This window comes from Camelus ferus, chromosome 17 (assembly GCF_009834535.1).
Source record: "Camelus ferus isolate YT-003-E chromosome 17, BCGSAC_Cfer_1.0, whole genome shotgun sequence".
Classification (NCBI taxonomy): Eukaryota; Metazoa; Chordata; class Mammalia; order Artiodactyla; family Camelidae; genus Camelus; species Camelus ferus.
Genome location: NC_045712.1, coordinates 28293948 through 28320616, shown reverse-complemented (window position 1 = coordinate 28320616; position 26669 = coordinate 28293948). Strand labels below are relative to the sequence as shown.

The window sequence follows — 26669 nt, the reverse complement described above, 5'->3', positions numbered from 1 at the left end:
TCGTTTGAGTGAAATCATTCTCATCTTTTTTCAGTCTGTGGCCCTCGTGCTATTCTCCCTGGCCCTTCTCAAAGGATCTGTGGTGTTGATTTCTAGATAAACTTTCTGGCGATCGGATAAAGCAAGTCATGGAGCACATCTGGAAGCTTCAGGAGTTCTGTAACAGCATGGCAAGGCTGGACGTGGACGGCTACGAGTACGCGTACCTTAAAGCCATAGTTCTCTTCAGCCCCGGTAAGACGCCCGGGGGCGCGTGGGGCAGCTTCCACCTGTGTCCACTGGTGTCTCTGCGTGTGGGCGCGTTGTCAGGGGTCGGCAGTGTAGAGCGCCCTGGCGAATGCTGTGTGACTGGAGGTTCCCACGGTAGGTGTGCTTTGCTAGCTCACATCCATACATACGTTCTTTTAAATCCTGCCTTTACCCTCCCAGAGAAACACACTAGAGTGCCAGCCAACGTCATACACTGACTGGACCTCATCTGTGTCCTGACTATAAGCCATTGGTCAAACAGGACCTCGGCCAACAAATTTGAGTGTACAGTAGGCCCGCTCTTTCCATGGGTCCCACATCTGTGGGTTCAGCCAACCACGAATTGAAAATATTTAATGGGAAAAAAAAATCCAGGAGTTCCAAAAAGCAAACCTTGAATTTGCTGTATACCAGCAACTAAGTACAATTATTTACATAGCATTTATATTGTTAGGTATTAGAAGGAGGCTAGAGGTGACTTAAAAGTACACGGGGAGACATGCTTAGGTTACATGCCACACCGCTAATGTGAAGAGCATCCGTGGATTTTGGTATCCGTGGGAGGGCCTGGAACCAGTGCCCCGTGGGTGCCAGGGGACCACTGTGCTCCCCATCCAGCGCCCTTTTTTGTTTTGATTTGTTTTGCTCTCTGCCGGTTTTTAGGTATGTTAGACATACAACGCAGCCAGACTGAGACCGCACGAGTCCCCCTGGGCCCTAGGGCAGTGGCAGCTGCAGGGCAGCCACAGGGCGTGGTCACAGCACCGGGACAAGAGGTGGGAAGTAAGAGTGGACCAGGCTGGCTCGCTCCCCCTCAGCCATTCTCCTCGGGCCTCCTAGAGGCTGCTCAGTGAGCGGTGTAGTGTCCTCAACAGCGGGGCTGGACAGTGTGGACCCCCCCCCCTCCACTCACCGACAACAGAACAGCTGATACAAAATGGGAGATGTTACGTGATTAAATGTCTAGAAAGCAGGCGATGATTTCTCGTTCCATGTGGTGTGTGCTTCCCAGAGCGAGCAGGCAGCCGCCCCAGGTCTAGAGCCAGCCCGGGGCGGGTGCTGCTCAGCCTGGTGTGGCCACCCAGGAGGCCGGAGCCCGCTCCTGGGAACCTTTTGGCTTTGGCGGGACACACAGGAGAAACAAGCATTCTAGCAGCAATATCCAGACCAGCCCAGCCTTCAGGGTTCAACCTGCTGTACCTGAGAAATGTTTCAGAAGTTTGACTAAAAATAAGTACTAAGAAGTTTGCAAGTGAGGCTTTCCAAATACAGAGGGCAGTTTAGGGTATTTTTCTTTTTTCAGATCATCCAGGTTTGACCAGCACAAGCCAGATTGAAAAATTCCAGGAAAAGGCCCAGATGGAGCTGCAGGACTATGTACAGAAAACCTACTCGGAAGACACCTACCGGTGAGGCACCCGCAGCGCCAGCCGTCCGCGCGCAGCCCGCGGGGCTCCGTGTGGTCGCACTCAGTCCTCGCACCTCCCAGCGGGTTGGGGGGGGGGGCGCGGCTACAGGCCGTCGCGTGCCGCTGGGTGAGGCCTTGGGGTGCTCCTCTGTAATTTGAGGGGCTGGAAGTTGTGATCTCCTTTAGGGCTTGAGATGTGGGTTCTCACGGAGACACCCTTGTCCACAATAGTCAGAAGCTCGGCCCCTTTGCTCTGCATCCACTGAAGAGGCGGTACTAGCCAGAGTGTTTGACCAAGAAGTTTTCGTTGACAGAAACCAAGTCCGACCCCTATAAAGAGTGAGGGGGTTGCACAAAATAATAATTTCACACTCAGATTAACTGATTTTTAGGAGTCCCTTTATTTGAGTGAAAATTTATAATGTTTGTGCAGCAAAAAATACATATATATGCCTTTTTCATGCAGATTTGAATAGGAAGGTGTTCTGAAATAGGGCAGAGTGTACTGGCAGGCTTTCCTTCCAGCCAAGTGGAAGAGCTCTTTCTTTCCTCGTGATCAGTTCTTGACCCACTGGAGGCCCATGTGGATTCTGGGGCCCCATCAAGCATAATATTTCCCTCCCCACCTTTCCCCCTCGTGTCTTCTGCAAACAGACCTCAGTCAGCAGGTGCCCTGTGAACTTGAGATGCCCCAGCCCCAGGGGGACTGTTTCTCAGGTGTGGCTGGGGGCCTGTGGCTGACCTGCCTGCTTTAGCCACACCTCGACGGCCCAGACACAGCTTTTGCCAAAGCAGGATCCATTCTCTCCTGCAATTGCTGAAGACCTCACAGTAAATCTAGAATAACTCCAGCTTCAACACGCACAGAATGGGGCTGTCAAGTAACACACCCTCAGCCAGGGCTCGTGCGGGCACGCTGTCCTGAGGAGGCCGTGGGCCCACTCCCACACAGCCTGTGGCCGGAAGAGGCCCCTCTGGGGGCTGTTTGGTGAGCCCCAGCACACGGGAGTCACCGGGAACGGTAGCTCTCTGGCCTTTGAAAGTACGTGTTTCTGAGAAGTCCTGAGTCACAGCTGGTCCAGTCAGGGAGCCCGGGGGGGAAGAGGGCAGGCCTTACATGACAGCAGGGAGCCTCTCACAGGACTCAGAAGCACCGAGACCGCTCCCCAGAGAGAGGCCCTAGGGCGGCTGTAGCCTGCTTCAGCACAGTCGCCGTCTCCCTTTCCCGTCCTCAGGCCTTTGCTCACGTCTCCCTTTCCTGTCCTCAGGCCTTTGCTCACGCTGTTCGCTCTTCCCGAAGTGCTCTCCTGCCCTTTGCATCTCTGCCGAGACTGCACCTCTGGTAGAAACCTTGGCCAGTATCTTAGGGCCAGCTGTGGTGTCCTCCCTGATGGCCTTGCTGATTTCCCGAGACCCTGCAGCCTGTCGGCTCCTCTGGCACCTGCAGGGCCCACAGTGGCTGGGCGGATGGATGGTGGTGCTGGAATACCGCTTGCATAATACAAATATATTTTCCCTTTTGAAAAATAACTTAATATTCACTCTGCAGAAAAAAATTAGCACATTCTGGAAAGCAAAAAGAAAACTTTAGTTCTGTGTGAATACCACTGTTCAGAGATACCTGTTAACATTTCATGTATTTACTTCCAGTAATTTCTCACGTATGTGCAGTTGGAATCATAAAATAGAAATACACACTCATCATCTTTTGTGGCCAAGGAGGTGCCGTAATTTCCTTACCACCTCCCTGCTGATGGAAATGCCGGTCGTTTCTGGTCTGGGCCAGCCCTGCCGTGAGCACGCTCTGGGCACTGGCTATGGGGCGGCCCGTCCACGGATGCTTCAGAGTGTCCAGCGACCTGCCAGGACAGGGCCGTGATGTGCCCTCCCAGGGTCTCTTCAAAACAAAAGTAATCTTACTGCTTTATTTTAAATTATAAAATGCTAAAACTTGGAAGTTAGAGAACTATAGAAAAAGCTTGAATTGGTTAAGTCACTCCAGATCCCAATGCCAGAGGCCAGCCATTGGCGCTCTAGTGACCGTCCTTCCAGAAACCTTGCCCCCTGAGGTGCACACGGGTGACACGTGCTGGGGAGGTCGCACCTCGCTCACCGCTGCGCAGCCTTCCCCACCCCCCCCATGAGTACGCAGTGACTGGTTACACAGAGACGCCGTCCTTCATTTTAACCCGCCCTCCAGTGGCAGGTTTCCAGATTTTTCTTGTCAGTGTGGTTGGAGAGAGTTGTTATAAACAATGAAGGGGACATATTTGAACATAATCTTTGCACTCACTTGTGATTTTTTTTTCCTCGTGATGAATTCCTGTAAGAGACAAATCAGACAAGCAGGGGTGGAGAGTGAATGTTTTGTTCCCTGCTGAGCCGTGCAGGCAGGGCCCCAGGAGCCCATCCAGGACAAAGTCTGACGGCAGCGGACCCCTCCTCTGACGGCCCTCCCTCCCTCTCACAGGTTGGCCCGGATTCTCGTCCGCCTGCCGGCGCTCAGGCTCATGAGCTCCAGCATCACAGAGGAGCTGTTTTTCACCGGCCTCATCGGCAACGTCTCCATAGACAGCATAATCCCCTATATCCTCAAGATGGAGACCGCGGAGTACAACGGCCAGATCACCGGAGCCAGCCTGTAGCTCGCACGCCCCCACTGCCGGGCTGGGCCCAGCGCCGCTCGGACAGACAGACAGGTGGCGCCTGGTACGTGCACGGGTCTCCAGTACATTAGCTGCTTCCTGTTAACCCCAGACAGTAGCAACTGAAAGACTAGTAGGATCTTTTCCTGCCATAAGAAATGTTTTAATGCCTTTTGATGAAGCAGCAGATTTTGGAACAATCTTTTAACTCAATTTGTATTTAGAAATTCTCAAAGGGCAAAAAAAGAAAAGCAAAGTTTTATAACGTCAGAGACTAGTATTAAAAAAAAAAACTAAAAACTAAAAGAACCTAAGAGAACAGTATGTGTGTATATATTAAAAATGTCCTTGGAATTAATAGCTACTAATTACCAGGGTAATAATATTAGCACTTTCTAAGCACTTCTTATCAATGTGTGATGTTCGCAACATCTTGCCTTTGTGCAGGGCAAATGGAAAACTGTGTGTCTTTTGCCGAAATGCTAATGATTTCTGTGAAAATGCAATAGGGTACAGGAGACAATCATTTGTGTTTAAGGAAGGCAGGCATCATTCCTAACTGTATGCGCACATCGCTGGTGTCGAGCTCGGCTCCGAGGAGTGGGTGAGATGTGGCTTATCTGTCCATGCAGTCAGTGGGGTTGTGGCAGCACGGCCGTGGTGACGCAGACTCGAAGCTTCCTCAGCCAGAGCTCATGCTTGTCGGGGGCCCTGGCCCTGCCTGCTCTGACGGGCCGCGCAGGCTTCTCCAAACCCGGGCTCTCTTCTGGTGACTGGTTCTCAGAATTGGATTAGACGAGTCAGACTTTAACTGCCAATTCCTGCAGCGACCGAAAACGTCCCCAGCACACCTCCGCCACCCACAGCCGATGAAGTGTTCTGACCAAAAGGTGCAAGGTGGGCATTTTGAACCCTTAACAGGACTTCCTGACTGCAGTGTGGGGGGCTGCACGTGGTCAGGTGGAGGAGTGGGAGGGCTCCCTTCTCAACAGTTTCCACCCCGGATGCCCCCTGAGAAGGGCCTGTGTTCCTGCAGTTCGGGCAGAGGTGGGTGTTGGCACCCAGTGGACGGTTTTCAGTGTCTCCAGACTCAGCACCTCTGTCAGCAAGTCTCTTGGTGGTCCTGGCACCTCTCGCACTTGAGTTCCACAGAGTTGTGCCCGCAGACACCCCTGGAGTGTCCTGGATGGCGGGTGCAGAAGCAGGCCACCTGCTCCTCAAAACCACCCCTAATTCCCAGTTACCTTCTCCTTGTGAGTTACAGCGGCCGTCGCTTACAACACAGAATGTGGTTTGGGGGCAGTTGTGTCAGAGGAAAGCGCCTGTAAACTCCCACAGATGTGAATAAGCAATGGGGCTGGGTCGGCACGTGGTGCTTCCTTTCTGTGTAGCCCAGGTTAAGAAAATACAGTGTGAGGCCAAAGCGGCATCTCTCCAAGCTTTCATCAGAGGATGTCCCGAGCACTCGTGCCTCCAGGCGTCCTGGTCCGTCTGGACGCGCAGCCCGACTGTGTAAAGTGGAGGGGAGCGAGGCAGGTGCCCGCGGCTGTGCGTGGGTGCTGGGCTGCTCACAGCAGAGCGGGCCGCTTTCCTCTGAAGTTGTCGGCACCAAAATTTGGATTTGATTATATTATTTGTAGTTCATGCTTTGGGAGCAAATTTGAGAAATGGTAGGGGTGCCCGTTATAAAATGATGGAAAGGATTTAATTTTGCCAGCTTAAATTCTTGGTTTTCTAACTTTGAAGTGATTTAAATTTCAAAATTAAGATAAAACTGGCCAAGAGGATGGCCAAGGTAGGTGTGTGTCATTTCTGCTTGTGAAGGATTTTCGCAGAGGGCATTTTGAAGCACGTGTGTGTGTCTTACACAGCAAGTTGCCTATTTTTCTGTTCTGCTTTTTGAATGTAAGCATGTCTGTGGGTGACGTAGCAGCTCCCTGGGAACACGTGTCACGTCTGAGCTCTTGGTGGTGCAGAGGTCGGTGCTGGCTGGCTCCCCTCCTTCCAGGGGCAGGCCTGTGTCTCTGAGGCTTAAACCTAGACTGAGGTCCTGACCACGGCACTGTGGAGGCGTGTCGGGATGGGGAGGCGTGAGCACTCGGGCAAGGAGTGACATGCTTCAGGAGGACCGCTGGTTCTACCCGGCCCTGCCCCCGAGTCCCTTCACTGGTGACAGCTGATTCCAGTGGACCGCTGTGGGCTTTGTACACACACGTTTCCCGGAGCCTCTTGGCCAGACCTGGAAGTGGGCTTTTCCTTGCAAATCGGCTCCAGGTTCCCTGAATTCTCGCTGTCCCCATCATCTTAGGCCTTTGCCAGCGGGTCCATTCCCTCTCTTGGCAAACTGGTTAAGAGAAGCCCAAAGGCAATTACTTAAGGAGATTGCAAGCAAATATTTGGGCTCAACTTTCACAAGGGTTTTAACCTCTTAGAAGTTTGTTAAACTCTGGTTTAGTGATGTGAGACCAGCCCTCTGCCGCCTGAATCTGAGCGGAATAAGCCAGGAGCGGGTCCTTTGCCACGGAGCGCGGTCCCAGGCCACCTTCCCCATCCCCCCTTAGCAGGGGGGTGGGACGGACACACCGTCACTGCTCAGTGACGTGCGCTCTCTTCCAGAGCTGTTTCAGATGACGCTGGACAGTTAGGTGTTGGAATTTGTGGAGTTCATTACATCTAATCTCAAAACAGAACAGGGAGAGATTTAGAAAAAGACCAAATTACTCAAGCATTTTCCAAGTTATTTCTGGGAAGTATTTTTACAGAAGTGTGTTACCACCCTTGATTTGAGATGTCTGTATGGGGTGGGGGGGTACATTATTTATTGTCTAGCCTTTGCCATGAGGCTGTGGTTGGGGTTCCTTTGTCGTTTGGGTTTTGTATTTAATTTCAGGTGTAGTCACTTGTAAGATGTTGTGTAACTGCCCTCAAGAGGGATTGTTTTGTAGCCTGTCAGTGTCAGTATTAAACATGCACTCTGTCCCGAGGCGGTGGCGATGGATGCGGCGCCGGGATGTGGGAAGCCACGCACTGGAAGGGCTCGCGCTGTAGTGGTGCCGTGACTCGGGGAAGAGGGGCACGTCTGCCCCACCAGCAGCCCTTGGCTGGGGATCCAGGTGCCAGGGCCTGATGAGATTAGACCCTGGCAGCGCCCTGCCCGCCTTCCAGTGGAAGTGGCCCAAGTGTGGTGGGGCCGTCGGGGACATCGCAGCTCCTGAGTCCAGGTCATGGAAAGCGGCATCTTCCGATGCTCACCTTTATTTCGGTGGGCGGTGCCCTTCAGAGCCTGGGAAGGTCCAAGAAGGCAGGGCAGAGGCCCACGTGCTCCCCTCGTCCCACCCGTTCTCTCTAGGGCATGCGGCGCTTTGAAAATGTCTTAACTCTGATGTAAATTTGCAGAGCCAGCCCCCCACTGCGGCAGGGAGTGGGCATCTGTTCATGGGTCCTGGGCCTCTTACGTGTGCCTCCCTCCGGCGTGCACGCGTGTCCTGCCCTGGGTCCCCGCGGCAGCGCCGTGTGTGTACAGATTTATAGGCTTGTGTGACTGGATGAATGTACATGTGTTTATACCTTCTCCGTGTACAGTGTACATAGCGTGTGTGTACATAGGTGTACATTATGTATACAGACGTGTAGCCACGTACCCAGATTCTGCTGTTTTACAGAGAACCCGTGACAAGAGTTGCCACAGTAAGTTGCTGTGGGTGTCCCAAGGTCGCAGGACAGGTCTGCTGAGATATCCTTAACTCCATTTTCCTTTGGGTGAGCCTGGCCGGGAAAGGCCAGAGGTCAGAATCGCTACACCGAGAGTTCCAGACAGAAAGGCCCTGGCAGGACCACACTCGCTTCTCCAGGCTCAGACAAGGGCCAGGAAGCTAGAAGGCAGTCTATCCTCATGTCCAAAACCAGGTGGGGACTTTGAACCTAGTCATTACACACCGACCTGTGGCCTGAGCGAAGGAACTCGGCTGTGAGAGCCGACGCCATCCCGCCTGCGTCTGGGCCCGAGTCCCAGTGCGGTAGCAACAGCCCACCTGCCCTGGGCTCGGTCAGCAAATGTGGGCACCGCCCTGTGACCATCTCCCTAACACAGTCGAAAAACAAGTATTCTTTAAAAATAAGCATGAATGGTGATTGCTAACTTTTATAACATAAAATTATAAATTACAAATCATAAATTACTTCTCTAAATGTAGCACGTAAATGAAGTCCACTGACCTTGTTTCTGTAAATTATGATTTAAAAATCTTTAAATTTCAGATAAAAATAGGATTTTAGTATGGATGTATGCCCTTAAAGCCACAGATGCAAATGTTCCTCTTCCCACTCTATCCTGACGAGTCTCCCCCATTAATCGGGCTGTAAACTGAGACCCGGCCCAGCCGGAGAGGCTCACAGACCTGGCAGGCGGGGGCCTGGCGGGGGCGCCACCTGGTAAGTGCAGAAACTCATCGTCCACAGGTTGCTTTTAAAAAAAAAAAAAAAAAAATGTTTGAAAACCCTTCATTGAGACCACAGTACTCAGTGCCTTTTGTGAGACGGCGCATCCTCAGCCTTCAGCTTCCCGCAGCGTCGGGCCTCTCCGCGTCCTGGCCCGGCGTGACAATCACACTGTGGGAGGTGGCTTTCCAGTTAAAGTACAAGCGGGAGGAAGCCTGACAGCCTCCAAACGGATCTTTAGAAGTTTCCCTTTGGGGCTACTTTTCTTAACTGTAATCTAAGAATAATTAAACTGAGTTTAAAAAAGGCGTCCTGGGGGTGGGGTGAGGGAGGTCTGAGGCGTCTTCAATGCCCAGCTGTACTTGCAGTTAAGGAACCAGCAATGCTTTTGAAATGCTGGGGGAAAGGCTCAGCAGCATTTATCGGCTGACAGACTGTGCTGAAGCTCAGTACCTAGGATGACGCCTGGAAACAGCAGACTCCACATTAAAAATTGCTTTTCCTTAGGAAAGTGTGATCGGTTATCATTCTAACACCCGGGCGCTCATGGACTCCAGTGCTGGACTATTTTTCTAGTCTCTCCGTTCTCCCAGTTACCTTGTAAACCAGTGTTCAGCTAGTTTTATAACTGAAAGATGTACATTTTTCATAGTACAAACCATAGTTTTTACCTGTAGTTTGGACCTCTCTGTTAAAATGTAGCTGCATTACCAGGCCTTTTGAAATAAGTCTGTTAAAGGAAATTTGGGTGTTAGATTTTCTTGGGACCGTTTCTGTAACCTCTGCCCTTCACAATATAGAAAATACTGTTTATGCCATTACAGTTTAATTCCAGGTTTAAAATCTGTTGAAGGCTGTAGATTGAAATCAGCTTTGTTTATGTGATGGCATTTAAAAAATAGCATGTTTCTTTTTAAACTGAATTTTATACCTAATCAATGTCTTCAGTCTTGGAGAAGAATTTGCATTGTTGTGTTTGTATATAGTGTATTGCAGTGCATGAATTAGCTTTATGCATTTTATTAAATGCTGTTTCCATGTGGCATTATTGTTGTGGCTTAATTACTACTACCTAAATGAGGTTTATACTATTAAAGTGAATTAAAGGCTAACGTGTATCCTGCTCATTTCTCCTCCTAACAGTAATACCGGTAGGGCCTGCCCCCCACAGGCACCCAGCACACCCTGCCAGAACCCAGGCAGGTGGCGCGTAAGTGCCCTGGTCGTCAGCCCCACTCTCCCACCGCACCTCAGCCGTGGCCCAGCGTGCCTCAGCCCTTGGTGGTCCACTAGATGGCGCACTGGACTTAGATACCTTTACTGGAAAATCATCTCCTCTACATCCTCCCAGTGGGGCCGCTCCTCGGTGTGGCGGCCAAGAAGCCTCACAGACATTTCAAGAGCAAAGCACAGCTTGGGCCGCAGACATAGAGCCAGGCCTCAAACCAGGAGACATCCTGTAAGGGTATTTGCCAGCCAGGGTAAAAACGTGTTCTTAAAGTTTCAGAAGTCAGAACTTGCTCATTATGTTGTCTGGCCTCTCGTAAGAAGACCGGTCACTTGCCTAGGACAAGGCCAAAACCCATCTGGGGACCACTGCTTACGCAAGTAAAATTAAAGTATGTCAGTTATAAAAGCCTCATAGTAATCTTTACTAATTTCTTCCCATTTCTGTAAGTCGTAAACCCATCTTTTTATCACTGTTAAAGTAGGGAACAGACGGCAAACGTTTAAGGAGATTTTATTCCATGAACGTCGCCTGCCGCCTATGAAACAGTCCAGCAAACAGTAACCACAGCGCCACCCATCAGGCACTGGACGTTTCTTCTCTCTCTAAAGAGGGGCCAAAACCCGGCTTGGTTCAGGGCCATCTCCTAGTAGCAACCCTTGGGGGCCCCTGTGGAGGGAAGGACTGTCTTCCCAAGGCTATGTCTCACCAGCCCTGGAGCCAGACCAAAGGAACCAACGCTTTCTGAAAAGCCCCGTGAACCGCTGTGACAGCCCGGGCGGCCATCGGCCAGCTGTGGTGTCAGAAACGCAGCAGGGCTCCGGATGGAGGACAGGAGTTTCCAGCTACCCTCCAAAATGGTGATGGGGTGTGGTCATTCAGGACACCTGCCCATTTCCACATGCCCACGTTCCCTCCCAAGCCCCACGAGCCATCACCCTGCACACAGGGCTGGTACAAAACCACAGCGACCCACAACCTGAGCATCAGACATGACAGCAGGCCAACTTCTCCCAATTCAACGGGATAACCTCCCACATTTACACCAGACACCCTAGTCCCCCGTTTCCCACGGCCGGTGCCTCAGGGGGCAGGCACTGCCTTTCTCCCCGTCTCGTGGCGAGCGTTAGGCCTCGGCCGAGGCTCCAGCCCGCAGAGGAGCTCAGATGGCCCCGCTCTTCTAAGCACCACGGTCTCAACCTCCACACGGGAGCCGGAGGGCAGAACTGGCCGCCGCCAGCCCTCGGGCCAGGGCCCGAAAGTCCCCGCCAGGCGGGCTCCCCAGGGAAGGGTGTGCCTCCGGCACAGCCACACCCGGAAGTCAGGTGGCTTTAATTTAACAAGCGGGCACTGCAGGGAGGCTCGCCCGGGGATTTCTGGAAAGTCCCAAAAAGCCTGCCTGGAGGGGCGTCCACATGACCAGCCGGACGGCTCCGGCTAGACCCCCGCACAGCAGCGCAGAGCAGGGTCAGGAAGAAGAGCCGAAGCCCCGGAGACCAGGAAAGGCCACAGGGCCAAGACGGGGCATCCCCAGGCTGTGGCCTCGCAGCCTCCCGATCCCAAACCCGTCCCCGCGCAGGGCGGTCAGAAGCCAAGCTGCTGAGTGAGCCTGGAGCATTTTATTGCCCTGAAGGCGGAGGTGTTCACTGAGCAGCACAGCCGAAGCCCCCACCCCTCCCCCTCCCCCCACGTGCTTTCACACAGGTGTGTGAAGGGGACCCTTTTATCGCAGAGAGATAGATGTTCAGAGTCTCTGGGGACAGAACCAGGGGCCCCGGGGCCTCAGTCCTTGGCTGCGGCTCTCAGGGCGGCTTTGTACTTCCCCCTCATCTCCTTGGGCAGCGGCACCAGGCTCGGGCAGGGCACCTGCCCCTCCACCTCGCAGATGCACTCCCGCAGGCAGTACTTCCGCGGCCCGAAGTGGGCCGGGTGAGAAAGCTGCTGCTTCTCCTCCTCCTCCTCTCTCTTGAGGGTCTCCCTGCCAAAGACCAAGACGGGCGTGGGCAACACGGCTCCGGCCACCTGCCAGGGAGACCCACCCTGCTCCCCGGGCCGGGAGCAGTGCGCAGGGAGGCCGGCACAGCTGAAGGGCCCGTGGGAATCAGGACGGGGCCGCCTGCGCTTTCTCGAGACAGACTTTCCTGTCTTTCCTCCTCTGCTCACGGAAAGAAAAGGCGCTGGGGCCGGACCCCTACTAACTCCAAGCTGAGGTTCCCAAGGAGGGGCGGGCGCGGTCATAGCCACGAGGGCCTGTCAGCTGCATCTGCTTCCCGTGGACCATCTTTATCTTCACAGCGGAGGGAGCTGCAGCTCTGAGGCTCAGTGACAGGGGACTCCGGGCCCCGCTCCCTGGCCAGTCTGCCCTCTGACACCCCTCCCAGCACACCGTCTCCTCCCTCTCAAATCTCCAGGCTGAGGAGACCTTTGCGCCCCTCCACGTCAACCCCAGCAACTCACTCAGTCTTGCCCAGGATTTTTCTGATGTGCTCCATGATCTCCTTGTTGCTCTTGGTCTCCACATCCACCAGGACTTGCTCCCCAGAATCTGGAAACAGGAGGTAAAGGGGGAAGAAAGCTGAGAACTCAGCAGGGCAACCCTCAGCCTCGAATGGTGGTGATTTGGGATTTGCTTTCGGTGGAGGAACATTTTAACAGTAAAATAAATGTTTACATCACCCACAGTTCTGTCTCCATTTTTCCATAGTTCTTTAGGTAGGAGCACATATGAGCTTTAGGAATGTACAAAAGCATACCTTTGTAATGGAAAGACATTCCATGTTCATGGATAGAAAGATTTAATACTGTTAAGATGGCAGTCCTCCCCAAACCGGTCTACGGATTCAGTCATTCCCTGTCAAAATCAGATGTTCTGTAGAAACAGACAAGTTGTGCCTGAAATCCATGCAAAGGACCCAAAACAGTCAAAACAACTTTGACAAGAAAATGGGAGGACATTCACTTTGCAACTTCAAATTTACTATAAGCTACAGTAAGTGTGGGACGAGCAGAACAGACTACAGGAGCAGGACTGAATCCAGAAAAAAACTTAGTAAATTTATGGTCAAGGGATTTTCAGCAAAGATGGCCAGACAATTCAACGAGGAAAAAGAGCATATATCTGATAATGGACTGTATATCCCCAACTACGTAAAGAACTCACAATTCACTGTCAATAAGACAGGCGATCCAAACAAAAATGGGGAAAGTATCTGAATAAACATTTAACAACAAATAAATGGCTAATAAGCACATGAGAAGATATTCAGTATCATTAGTCATAAGAAAAACACAAAACCACAATGAAATATTACATTGGCTAAGGTTTTTTAAAACAGACACCACCAAGTGCTAGTGAGGATGCAGAGTAATCAGAACTGCCCTAAATTACTGGTAAAAATGCAAAGTATTACAGCTCACATTAGCCAGTGAAGTAAAATCCACCAAAAAGGAAAGAAAAAGATTGGCATAAAGGTAAATAAGGGTTTTAAAAAGACTGGAAAGAAGTAAAACTGGCTTCATTTGTAGATGGAATGGCTGTGTATGTAAAAACTCCTAAGGAATTTAGAAAAGAAAAACTACTAGAAATGAGTGAATTTAGCAAGGCTGCAAGACACGAGGCCCATGTACAACACCAGCCGTCTGTCTATACAGCTGTCTGCTGGGCACCGAGAACTGAAAGGTACATTGCAATCATCTCAAAACGGACTCGATACTATTAAAATATCTATTATCGGGGGAGGGTAGAGCTCAGGGGCAGAGCACATGCTTAGCAAGGAAGAGGTCCTGGGTTCAATCCCCAGCACCTCCATTAAAAATAAACAAATAAACCTAATCCCCCCCCCAAAAAAAGCCCATTATCCCCAATGATCTGCAACAGAATTCCAATAAAAATCCCAGCAAACTTTTTTCAATCAACTGGCAACAAGATTTTTTTTTTCCTCAAGATTTTAAAGTAAACGTGGAAATGGAAAGAACCTACAAGAGCCAAAGTAATTTGAGGGGAGAAAAGAACAAAGTGGAATTTATACTACTTGATCTTAAGGCATATTATGAATTTACAAAAAGAGGAACTCCCAACAGCCAAAACAATCTTGAGAAAGAACAGAGCTGGGGAATCACACGCCCTGACTCCAGACTCTACTACAAAACTACAAGCATCAAAATCAAAACAGCGTGGTACTGGCACAAAAACAGACACATAGATCAACGGAACAGAACAGAGAGCCCAGAAGTAAACCCACGCACTGCGGTCAGTTAATCTGCAACAAAGGAGGCAAGAGTGCACAGTGGAGACAAGACAGTCTCTGCATAAGTGGTGCTGGGAAGACGGGGCAGATCCTCTGAGAGACTGAAATGAGAACACTCTAACACCGTGTACAGAAAGAAACTCAAAATGATTACAGACCTGAAAGACCAGCTACCATAAAACTAGAGGAGAACATAGACACCCTGACATACGTTGTAACAATATTTTTTTGGATCCTTCTAAACAAAGGAAACAAAATCAAAAATAAACAAATAGGACCTAACTAAACTTAAAAGCTTTTGCACAACAAAGGAAACCGTAAACAAAGCTAAAAGACAGTCTATGGACTGGGAGAAAATATTGCAAATGGTATGACCGATAATGGGTTAATATTCAACATACATAAACAGCTCATACAATTCAACATCAAAAAACAAACCTGATTTTAAAATGGGCAGAAGAAATGAAAAATCATTTTTCCAAAGAGGAAATGCAGATGGTCAACAGGAACATGAAAAGATGCTCAACATCACTAATTATTAGAGAAATGCAAATCAAAACCACAGTGAGATATCAGCTCACACCAGTCAGAATGGCCATCATCAAAAAGACCACAAATAACAAATGTTGGTAAGGATGTGGAGAAAAGGGAACCCTTGTGCACTGTGGGTGGGAACATAAATTGGTGCAGCTACTGTGGAAAGCAGTATGGAGATTTCTGGGGGGGAAAAAAAAAAAACACCTACTCCACTACTTCAGCAATTCCACTCTTGGGTATGTATTTGAAAAAAACCAAAACCCGAATTCTAAAAGATACACAACTGCCAAGATGTGGAAGCAACCTAAGTGTTCATCAATAGATGACTGGATAAAGAGGATGTAGTGTGTACATAAACACACACACACTGGAGTACAACTTGGCCATTAAAAAGGAATGAGATTTTGCAGTTTGCAGCACCATGGATGGACTTGAAGGGTATTCTGCTAAGTGAAGTAAATCAGATAGATAGACAAATACTGTATGGTATCACTTATACGTGGAATCTAAAAATTCAACAAACCAGTGAATGTAACAAAAAAGCAGCAGCCTCAGACATAGAGAACAAACTAGCGGTTGCCAGTGGGGAGCGGGGGGGGGGGGGGCTAGGGGTAGGTGAGTGACACATGCACACTATCAGGTATAAAATAAGCTACGAGGATATACTGTACAATGCGGGGAATACGGCGACTATTCCATAGTAACTATAAATGGAGTATAATCTTTAAAGTTGTGAATCACTATATTATACACCTGTAACAATGTTACTGTATGTCAACTTTACTTCAATTTTAAAAATTTAAAAGGCAAAAACAGTTCAGAAATACATGGTCAAGTGATTTTTTTGTTGTTGTAAAATACACGTAACTTAAATTTCCCATTTTAACCATTTTCAAGTGTTCAGCCCGGTGGTTTTTAGTACATTCACTCTGCTGTGCAAGCGCCGGCACTACCCAGATTCCAGCACCTCGTCATCACCGCAAACAGAAGCCCTGAAGCAGCCACCTCCTGGCCCTCCCGCCAGCCCGCGGCTGGGCCTGCGGGGACGCGCACCTCACGCAAGCGGGGCCACACGCTCTGGCCCGTTGCACCCGCCTCCTCTCAGCGGCCGTGTCGTCAGCGTTCACCTGCATCGCACCGTGTCAGGTTCACTCCTTTTCGTGGCTGAGGGGGTGCATTTACGGATTTCGTTTATCAATGTTCACGGCTGACTGATTTTTGGCAAAGATGCCACGGAAATTCAGTAAGGGGGAGGGCTGTCTTTCAGCAAATGGTGCTGTAACACTGAACATGCCCAATCTAACAAAGCAAAACTAAACCTTGGTCCCTACCTCGAATAGCTCAAGTGGATGCAGACCGAAATGTAAAATCTAAGACTATAAACATTCTAAAGGAAACACAGGAGAAAATCTTTGAGACTTCAGGGCAGGCAGAGATTTCTTGGGCAAGATACAAAAAGCACTAAACATAAAACAACTGATAGGCTGGAGTTCACCGAAATTAAAATTCCTGCTCTTCGAAAGACACCGTTAGGACCAGCAAGGGAAACCATAAGCAAAACAAAAAGACAACCCACGGAATAGAAGAAAATACTTACAAAAGTTGAGCCTGATGAGGGCTCAATCTCCAGAATATATAAACGGCTCATATAACTTAGTAAGAAAAAAACAAAACAGCCCAATCCAAAAATGGGCAGAAGACCTAAACAGGCAATTCTCCAATGAAGACATACAAGTGCAAAAAATGCTCAATATTGCTAATTATCAGAGAAATGCAAATCAAAACTACAATGAGGTATCACCTCACACCAGTCAGAATGGCCATCATTAGGAAGCCCACAAATGACAAATGCTGGAGAAGGTGTGGAGAAAAGGGAACCCTCCTACACTGTTGGTGGGAATGCAGTTTGGTGCAGTCGTTAAGGAAAATGGTATGGAGAGTCTTCGAAAGACTAAAAACAGACTTACTATATGATCCAGCAATCCCATTCCTGGGCACATATCCAGGGGGAACCTTAATTCCAAAAGACACTTGCACACCAATGTTCATAGCAGCACTATTTACAATAGCCAAGACATGGAAACAACCTAAATGTCCATTGACAGATGACTGGATAAAGAAGCTGTGGTATATTTATACAATGGAATACTACTCGGCCATAAAAAAGAAAAAAGTAATGCCATCTGCAGCAACATGGATGGACCTGGAGATTGTCATTCTAAGTGGAGTAAGCCAGAAAGAGACAGAAAAATACCATATGATATCATTTATATGTGGAATCTAAAAAAAAGAAGACAAACTTCTTTACAAAACAGAAACAGACTCACAGATGTAGAAAACAAACATGGTTACCAGGAGGGCAGAGGGTGCAAAGGGTAATATTGGGAGTTCAAGATTTGCCAATACACACTACTATATATAAAATAGATAAACAACAAGTTCATACTGTAGAGCACAGGGAACCATATTCAGTATCTTGTAGTAACTTATGGTGAAAAAGAATATGAAAACGAATATATTAAGTTCATGTGTGACTGGAGCACTGTGCTGTACACCAGAAATTGACAACACTGTAAACTGACTGTACTTCATAAAAAATATATATATACCAAAAAAACCCCACCATTAGGAAAATGAAAAGCCAACCAGACAGAGAAAATATTCACAATAAACCTATCTGACAAAGACTGAATCCAGAATATATAAACAATTCAACAGGAAAACAGCCCCAATTGTTTTTTTAATGGACAAAAGAGCGTAACAGACTCTTTACAAAAGAAATACATGAATGGCCAATGAGCACAAGAAAAAGATAGTGAAATGCAAATTAAAATGTCAAGGAGATACCCGCCCATGGGAGTGGCACACAGTGAGAAGACTGACTGTGATGAGAAGAAAGGCCCCCCACGCCCCCCTCCCCGAACTTGTGAGCAGGACAGCGGACTGGCCCAGGGGCTTCTGCAGGTGCAATTAAATGTCAGAACACGGATACAGGGAGATTCTCCTGGATAATCCGGCAGCCCCACAAGTCACAGGGTCCTCAGAGAACCTCCCGGGAGGTGCTCAGAGGGAAGGAGGCCAGATGTGAAGGCGGCTGGAGGAAGGGACCATGAGCCACGAATGTGGGGGCCTCCAGAAGCTGGAAAAGGCAAGGAAATGGATTCCCCCCTCGAGCCTCCAGGAGGCTCGTGCCCGGGGGGAACCAAGGGCCTGTGTCCACACATACACACTCCCTCTGCATGCAGCCCACACCCCGCCGGCCCCAGGCAGTCTCCCCGCAAGCGAGGCCCCTGCAGGAAGCCTCTGGGAGCAGAGCGCCCCCAGCTCTCCCCACCTCCTCAGCCCGACGCAGGGCCCCACTCCTCGCCTGCGTTGTGAGGGGCCCTCCAACGGGACCTCCTTCCGAGACGGCAGCCCTGCTTCCCAGACCTGCTTCGCCCGCTGCAGACTTGCCCCCCTACATTTCCAGTAAATCTCACACTTGTCACTGTCCCAGCACCTAACACCCCCCACCCCGTTCATCAACGCGACCGATAAACAAGCTGCAGTATCCTCCCAGAAAGCAGAACTACTCAGCGGTAGATGGATCACCTACTGACACACGCAGCGTGGACGCATCTCAAAGATATGAGTAATGGCCACACACAAACGAAGCCGTACGGTGAGATTCTGTCCGTGTTAACTTCTGAAACAAACCCAACTAAGCTATGGCGCAAGGACCCCCAACAGCGGCTGCCCCCCCCCGACCCCATGCAGGTGGGGAGTCACTGGAAAGCAGAACCAGGGACTTTGAGGATCACAAGCTGTTTTGTCGGGTCCCTGGGGAGCAGCGACTCAGGCACGTGACAGCTGTCAAACGCATCGTTCTGTGCACAGACCTGTGCGTTTTATTATGTGTAAATTATACTCCGTAAAGTTAATGTTTAAAAACACCAACACAGAGTATGTGCACAAAACCGCCAAACCGCCACCCTCCTCCTCAACCCAACCCGCTCCATCTTCCCTTCTTCACCAGCACTTATCTTCTAAGAAACCATGCTACTGAGTTTCTTGTTCACTGTCTCCGGCCGCTGGAACATCATCTCTATGGGGCCAGAGGCCTTTGCCTGGGGGGCCCTGAGACCCCCTGTACCTAGAACAGTGCCTGGTCCCCCCTCCGCGGTACTCGCTACCTATTTGCTGAATGAACGAAAAGGCATCATTTTGATGGCTGTGCATTTCCCAGTGGACACCTCATCTGATTCCCGTGACCCTGTAGGCAGACGCTCTGCCTTCCCCGAGAAATACTGAGTGGGAACATTACTCGCTCAGGGTCAGCACGACTGAGTAGAGCCGGCGAGGACGCCTGGTCTCCTGACCTCCGGGCACTGAGCCCGGCTGAGCTGAACACACCTTCCCCTGAGCGCCTCGGGCCGGCAGGAGAGTGGCAGGGACACATGGGAGGTCCGGAGAGGACCCGGCAGACACGTGCGCGCCGCGAGCCGGCGCAGGGAAGGCTTCCGGGGGGACATGGTGCCCAAGCTGACTCTCAGAGGTTTATTTATTTATTTTTTTCAATTAAGCAACGAAAAGTAGAGCGGGGATTTCCAGCAGAGGGACTGGTGTGAGCAAAGCATCAGAGTGTGGGGACAGGACCCGGAAAGACGGCCCGGGGAGCCAGGCCCGGGGATGCGGCTGCAGAGGGCGGGAAGGAGGCCAGATCTGGGCAGCCACCTTGTGTGCCAGGAACAGAGCCGGGGACTGAGCCGCGGGGCCGGCTGCAGCAGGAGGAGGAGGGACGCAGGAAAGCGGGTCCTGGGCCACGCGGAGGGCCCCGCACTCACCTAAATAGAACCGCAGGAAGGGTGACGGTGTCATGTTCTTAAACAGCATGATCTGCACCCAGGGGTTCTTGTACTGGATCTGAGGGATGTTGAAAAACACGAACTTCCTGCAAAAGGGAAGAAATTAAACTTGAGAGAGTCTTTAACCTAGAATTTGATACACCGGTATATTTCTTCTAAAGAGAAAGTCCAAAACTTTCACCAGATTCTCAGAGGACCCACCCTCCCCTGAAAAGGCGAGCTGAGGAAAAGCAGTTCTCAGGAATCCACTAGTGTCTTCTCCCAACGTGGGGGCTGGGACTCCTACTTTGTCACTGGAGGGAAATGAAATCTGTAGCCCCGCCTCATGCTGCACACCAACCTAAAACTCACCACAGCAGTATAAATACAACAATGCCACCATGCAACGTCCTCGGTGATGGTTACACGGTGCACGCACAGTGTGAGAAGCTGTGTGTCTAAAGGTGAGCACTTTATGTAAATGGTACCACGATTTAAAGATACATGAAGCCATGAAAACAAACATGGGGAATATTTTTACCACCTAGGAGTGGCGAAGCCCCTCAGCTTAGAAGGTTTAAAACACACATTTGACTACATTAAAACCCTGGCCTGGCAAACTTTACCAAAAACAAAATCAACAGTTGCCAAACCAGAAGAAAAGTGTCTGCAAAACACCCAAGAGGTTAATTTGCTTCATGTGGAGCTGTACACCTCGTCACCTAGACTTGCGCCAAACTCAGCACCAAAGCAAAGGCCGCAAGCAGGAGGAAACCCACGCGGCCTCTCACCCCAGGAAGGGTCCTCAGTATCTTCCCAGCAGAGTCATATAAATTGAAGTGATCCTTTCTCACCTCTTAGATAGCTTTAAAAAAAATTAAAGTTATAAAAGTGGCGAAACGTTTCCTTAAGTGTATGAATCGGTTTAACATCCTTGGAGGTCAGTTTGGAACCAGCACAGATCTTGACTCAACGGTTTCCCCTCTCCTTCAGGTATTTCCACACTTGAATGCCAAGACACGTGTGAGGTTTACTGCATTATCTGTTGCAGCAAAGGAGCAGAAACCACTTAAACACCCAAATGATTAAACAGATTATGAGTCAACTGTACGCCTGGATCCCTCTTCATCAGCTCTCCATCCCGAGCAACTGACTGATTTGGACTTTCTCGGTTTGCCCAAAGGGAACACCGGCAAAACAAAGGAAGGAGGGAGAGCCAAGGCGTTCATCTCCCAGGCTCAGCCCGGCCTGCAGGCTTCAGTTAGGCAACACTCTCCACCTCCAGGTCTCAGCTGTCATTCTCCGCCTCGCTTCTGCAGCCTAGACCTGGAGTCTTAAACTGCTTCCTGTGGTTTCTTTCGCTCACCCTTGCCACATCTTTGCAAATAGTCCCTTGATTAAAAGGCTCCACAAATCTAAACGTGCCCTCTGCTTCCTGCGGACACCTGGCCGCACACAGCAGACCAGGGGAGGGTGTGAGTGGTACCTTGCTTTACCACTTCCCAGCTGGATGACCCAGGGCAAGTTACTGCTCTGTGTATCAGTGTTTGTGTCAAAGAGTTGAAAGTTGCTGCCCTGGGGAGGAAGGGGAGGTGGGGTTCTACGTAAGCCTTGGAGACCACAGCGCATGGGACTGGACTTTCCTAGGCTCAGGACGCCTCGACTCAGTTCCCACCCGACAGCAGAGCATCTCCGCATCACACAACGTCATACAAATAAATCAGGGCACACCCTGCAGGAGCTTCTCACACCTAGAACTACTGGGACAAAAATTCAAAAGGGCGTCTTAAATGGTTCTTGCCAAAGCATGGGAGCTAGTTGATAACAGGTCACCTTTAGCTGAGCACCTGCTCTGTGTGCCAGACACCTTGCTGGGCACTTTATCCTGGAATCCTCACAGCAACCCTGGAGGGTGGGGTTTGACATTAAGGAAACAGATCAGAAAGTCTAAGTAAAGTGCCCGAGGTCACATGACCAGTAAGTCAGAGAGCAGGGGCTATGAGCACAGAGCCTTCAGCACACCGTTCTGTCATCACTGGATTCACCTGGGTGCCGAGGCCTGGGGCACAGTGAGTGCCAGACCAGCTGCTGGTACTTCTCCTACCACATCTTAAAGGCAAGGACACCTGGCAGAGGTGAGCAGGCACTCAGCTCTCAGACACTGACTAAAGCAGCTCCCCACTCACCCAGCAGACACCCTGAGACGGGCTAGCCCCGGGCTGCACCGAATGCAGGGACAGCTGAATGCACAGGAACAAGCAAAAGCCTGCGGGGCTAGACAGAGCAAGTCGGGCAGCTGAAACCCCAAAGGCCACCGGTGGGACAGGCAAGCCCTTACCGCCAGGAACAGTGGAACACAGAATGGCTGTTCGGCTGTTTACCTAGAGAGCATTAAAACACTTGAGCATGTCTGTGGGTGCAGGCCTATTTGATTGACTATTTTAAAAGCCAGAGTTTTTCACAGAAATATGAATTTCTGGCTTCTTGCCAAGTCAGAAATTCTCCATGGAGCCAACAAAGCTAAGATGAAGCCAAGCAGTGAATAGCCCCATGAGACAGGGCATGTTTTCAGTTGACTGCAGGCCCATCCAGACTGCCTCCCGCCTTTGTGGTGCCTGCCTGGCCTCTCCCTTGTGACTCCTGATGTGGATGGATGGACGTAAAGTGGGTTCCGAAGGAGTATCTGGGTGCCCGTTCACCCCTAAGGCTGACTCTTCTAGGGAGCCCTCATGCCAGCTGATCCCACCCAAGCAGGTCCAAGTTCTTGGATTCACCTGCGGAAGGCAAACTCCTAGGTGGTAGCTTCTGGCTCCTGAACAGCCCTGCACTAAAGGCCCTGATGTGGGGCCCCCCTCCACAGGGAGTTGCTCTCCTGTCTCATTCTGATCCATCCCACACTCCCAATCCCAAAGTTTCTCAAGGACAAGACTTGAATTCCCATCAGCAGGCACTCAGTAAATGTATACCTGATACCTGAAAAGCCCAAAGCACTGCTGATGCCTCAAGGTTCAATTCAAACCCTTCCCTGGCAAGCGTCCACTCACTAAGCCCCTACTCAGCTGCGGGCTGACACACTTTAAAGGGCTGGGCGGGGGGAGGGGGCTGCCACGGCGCAGCTGACACTGACACGACCCGTAATTACAACGGTGATGAGACCTTCCAGAGAGAAGCACCCTCAGAGCTACTACTCACTAGCGGGCTGGGGCACCCCGGACAAGCAAGTTACTTAACTTCTGTGCGGTTCCTCATCCCTGGAGTGGGGAGAACAGAGGGGTTTCTATAAACATCAAATGAGCTAATGCACGAGAAACACGAGGACTCAATAAATGGCAGCAGCTGTTACTTCTCTCACTGCACCCCCACATCGGCCCTGGGACAGAGGTGTCATCCCCGTTCGGGACCCGGAGGGGGAGCAACTCGCCCAAAGCCAGCAGGTGGAAGAGCTGGGGCCGAGGCAGGTCTGTCCGCCCCCCCCCCCCCCCCGGGGCTGGGCTCCGCCTCGCCCGCCCGCCCGCCGGGCACCGGAGGCTAAGGAGGTTGCGGCCTCCCCGGCCCAGCCTGGCCCCCACCCGGCACGGCGTGGCCCTGCGGTCCTCTTCTGGCCGTGGAACCCGGCGCGGCTGCCCACCTGTGAAAGGGGGGCAACGGCACCCACCTGGGGGCTAGCCCCACGCCTCAGCGGGCGGCCCGCGCAGCGCCTGGTCGTAACCCGACGCGCACGTTATTAGCGGGACCGCGGGCGGCCCCGGCGGCTCCGACTGACCTGGCGCCCTCGCCCAGCTCCCCGTGCGTGTTGTAGTTCACCGTCATGACCTTCACCGAGCTCTTGAACACCACGTCCCCCTGGCTGAGGTACTGCAGGGTGCGGCGGATCGGGAAGCGACCCTTCATGGGCATCGCGGCGGCGGGAGGTGGGGGGGCGGACAGCCCGCCGCGAGCTGAGCCGCGCGCAGACACGAACGCAGCACACGCCGCCCGGCAGCCCTTGCGCCGCCGCTGCTCCGTGCTGGGTTCCACTTCCCGCGCAGACTCTCAGGAGACGCCTCCCGGCGGGCAGCGCGCGCCGAGGACTTGTAGTCCCGGAGGGCGGAGCTTTGCTCGGGCGGCGGGGCGGCGGGGCGGCGGGGAGGCTTGGGGCGGGCGTGTTCGCGCCAGGACGCCCCGCTCTTGGAGCCTCTGAATCATCCTTTCTCCCCTCCGCCAGGGGGAGATATTTTACACAGGCGCAAACTTAACAAGCTTACAGTAGGAGATAATTCAGCAGAGCTCAGCTTGAGTACCTAGTCGACTAATAACTTTGTGTTCAACCTCAGATACGTCAGTTTTTCTTTCTCAAATTTCTCCAGTTTTAAAATGAAGGGTTAGGACAGCACAGTTTCTAACACTGACTTAAAAAAAACTTACTTGCAAAAGGAAAAAAAAGGCAAGTTTGTGGACTACCCCTTCCTAGTTCAGCCGCTTCAGAGCCCTGGAGCTCAATTTCTTCAAAAGCGAAATGCGGGTGAGATGCATTTCTGAAGTACTCTTACAGATCTGAGACGGTTTTTACTTCTGCACTTTGAAGGATAATTTTGCCAGATAGAGAACTCTAGGTTGAGGGGTGGGAGAAGGATCTTTCAACACTTTAAATATTTCACTCTACTTGTGTGTTTTGTTTTCTTTTTAACACTATTGGGGGGTGCGCATGGCAATTAGGTTTACTGATCTATTTTCTGTTATTATTTAATGGCAGTACTGGGGATTGAACCCAGGACCTCATGCATGCTAACCCCTACCGCTGAGGAATCTATACCCAACCCAACTGTCGTTAATTTTATAAAGTTCTTGGCCATTGTTAACTCAAATATTTTTATTTTCTTGTTTTTCCTCCTAGTATTCCAATTACATATATTTTACCTCTTTTGAAATTGTTCTGTAGTTCTTGGATGGTCTGTTCTGTTTGGGGCTTCGGTTCCCCCCCCACCCCGTTATTTTTTCCTTTTGCACTTCAGTAGGGAAATTTCTATTGACCCATCTCCACGCTGATTCTTTTCCTTGGCTGTGTCCAGTCCACTGAGGAGCCCTTTAGAGGCATTCTTTGTTAGTGTTTTTCATTTCTAGCATTTTCTTGCAATCTTGCATAGTTCCCTTATCTCTGCTTACATTACCCATCTGTTCTTACGTTATTTACTTTTACACTAGACTCTTTAACATATTAATCAGTTATTTTAAAGTTCCTGTCTGATAACTCCAACGTGTGTAATATCTGAACCTGGTTGTAATGAATGATTGGCCTTACCAGACTGCGGGGGTTTTTCCCTTGCCCTTTTTAGCACACTTGTAATTTTTTGTTGAAAATCAGATACTATTGGCTGTATTAGGTAATAGGAACTGAGGTAAACAAGCCTCTGCTGTGTGGAGCTGCTATTCTGGTTAGGAGTTGAGCTGTGTTTAATGTCTGCAGTAACTGTAGGTGCCAGAGGCTTCAAGTTCCTGTAGTGTCTTTGCTTTTCTCTTTCCTCTTGACTTTGGGCTTCCCTAGAAAGTCTGTGTTTTGTATCTCTTCCAGCTGTAATCCACTCTTACAGTGGAACTGGCCTGGTGGTAAGGTGTGGCGGAGGGGAGGCATTCTGTTTTATGATGAAATCTCAGTATTTTAGTGGGCCTGTGTCCTTGGGCTGTGACCTTTGTGTTCCTTAACCCGCTATGATATTGTAATAAATATATTCAGTCTTTGTTCCCAGCTCCTGGCCAGAGCTCCTAGAACCCTTGTAATTTCCTCAAGAGTGATAGGAGCGTCTTCTATCATACCTCATTTTTGCCCGTCCCTGAAATAGCCCTGGAAAGATAAAGGAGTAGCTTTTGTTGTTCACATCAAGCCCCTTTCAGTATCACCAGAGTTTGTGTTAATGAGCTGACTCTTAGAAAGCCCCTAAGGGGGGCTTGTTGCCAGGGGAACTAAATGATTAGAGGGTTGGAACTTTCAGCCCTACCTCCTTATCCTCTGACCTCCAAGGTGATGGGGCTGAGGGTTGAGTTAATCACTAGTGGCTTAAAGATTTAATCAATCATGCCTGTGTAATAAAGCGTCCATTTAAAAAACCCCACCCGAGGGACTGGGAGAGCTTCCAGATGGGTGAGCACACCACGGTGCTGGGGTGACCTGCCCAGAGAGCGCACGGGAGCCCCACACCCCTCTCCACACCTTGCCCTACACATCTCTTCCATCCAGCTGTCCCTAAGTTGCATTCTTTTCTGAAAAACCAATAATCTAGTAAGTAAACTGTTTCCCTGAGTTCTCTGAGCCATTACAGCAAATTATTAAAACCATGGGAGGGATTGTAGAAACCCGATTCACAGAAGTTCGGAAGTACCAGAGGCCTGCACTTGTGACTGGCATCTGGAGAGACGGTCTTGAGGGACTGAGCCCTTAACGTGTGGGATCTGGTGCTAACTCCAGGTAGTGTCAGAACTGAATTGTAGGACAACCAACTGGCGTCAGAGAACTGGTCAGTGTGGAACCCTCTCCACACACACATTTAGTGTCAGAAGTGTGTCAGTAGTCAAATGTACAGAAAAGTACCCTCCCCACGCCTGGATGAGACAGTAAGGCTGGAATGGAGGTGCTGGAGTGGTAGGCATGCCCTCCCCCAGGTGGGGTCAGACTCGGGTCAGTCTCCCACCCCCATCCCTAGGCCTTTGTTACGGAGAATGCTCTGAGTTTATTTTATAAAGGTTACTCTTCCTCTCCCCCAGCTAGAGCAATTACCTGTGAACACCAGGCGAGGTCCCTGGAGATAAAACCCGTAAGAATGTGGGGTGTCCCTTAGGCTGTGGCCCCAGGGTTTCTCACTCCCGTGAGTCCGCACTCGGCCTCCAGGGACACATCCCGGCTCCTACCAGTGCTGGCTCCGGCTGCTTCTGCTGCGGGTGAGCAGCTCTTGCCGGTGACTGCGCCCCTCTCCAGGTTTCTAGGGGGCAGTAGGTCCTGCAAACTCAGTTCTCTGATGGGTCCAGAAAGTCATTGATTTTGAGTTTACCCAGCTTTTCCTTGTTGTAAGGACAGGAGTGACAACTTCCAAACTCTCTGTGTGCCTGAGCTGAAGCCAGAAGTCC

General features: G+C 50.6%; 2 protein-coding genes across 14 annotated transcripts in view; one reads left to right on the top strand and one right to left on the bottom strand.

The window, feature by feature from the left end:
* The window catches only part of NR2C2 (nuclear receptor subfamily 2 group C member 2), an 82264-nt gene extending 72413 nt beyond the window's left edge, over window positions 1–9851 (top strand). For 10 of the 13 annotated variants that reach the window (XM_032458696.1, XM_032458705.1, XM_032458700.1 and 7 more), the window contains 3 exons: window positions 97–234; window positions 1553–1658; window positions 4128–9851. In XM_032458696.1, the coding sequence (XP_032314587.1) occupies window positions 97–234; window positions 1553–1658; window positions 4128–4302 (419 nt within the window). In that variant the 3' untranslated portion in view covers window positions 4303–9851. The other 3 variants (XM_032458698.1, XM_006180075.3, XM_032458699.1) reach the window with 2 other exon arrangements.
* Window positions 9852–10464: 613 nt separating this feature from the next.
* Window positions 10465–23626, bottom strand: MRPS25 (mitochondrial ribosomal protein S25). Its single transcript, XM_032458710.1, has 4 exons — window positions 23338–23626; window positions 19575–19681; window positions 12425–12512; window positions 10465–11945 (listed from the first exon to the last, which is right to left on the bottom strand). The coding sequence occupies exons 1-4, from the start codon at window positions 23469–23471 to the stop codon at window positions 11750–11752; spliced, it is 525 nt and encodes a 174-aa protein (XP_032314601.1). The 5' UTR covers window positions 23472–23626; the 3' UTR covers window positions 10465–11749.
* Window positions 23627–26669: the final 3043 nt, after the last annotated feature.

Bases quoted from the DNA above. Each gene is read 5' to 3' on its own strand.
- MRPS25 (XM_032458710.1), bottom strand. From the start codon at position 23,471: ATGCCCATGAAGGGTCGCTTCCCGATCCGCCGCACCCTGCAGTACCTC. The intron at 12,513-19,574 runs GTGAGTGCGGGG...TCCTGTTTCCAG, and splicing joins CTTCCTGCGGTTCTATTTAG to ATTCTGGGGAGCAAGTCCTG. The intron at 11,946-12,424 runs GTGAGTTGCTGG...GGTCTTTGGCAG, and splicing joins AAAATCCTGGGCAAGACTGA to GGAGACCCTCAAGAGAGAGG.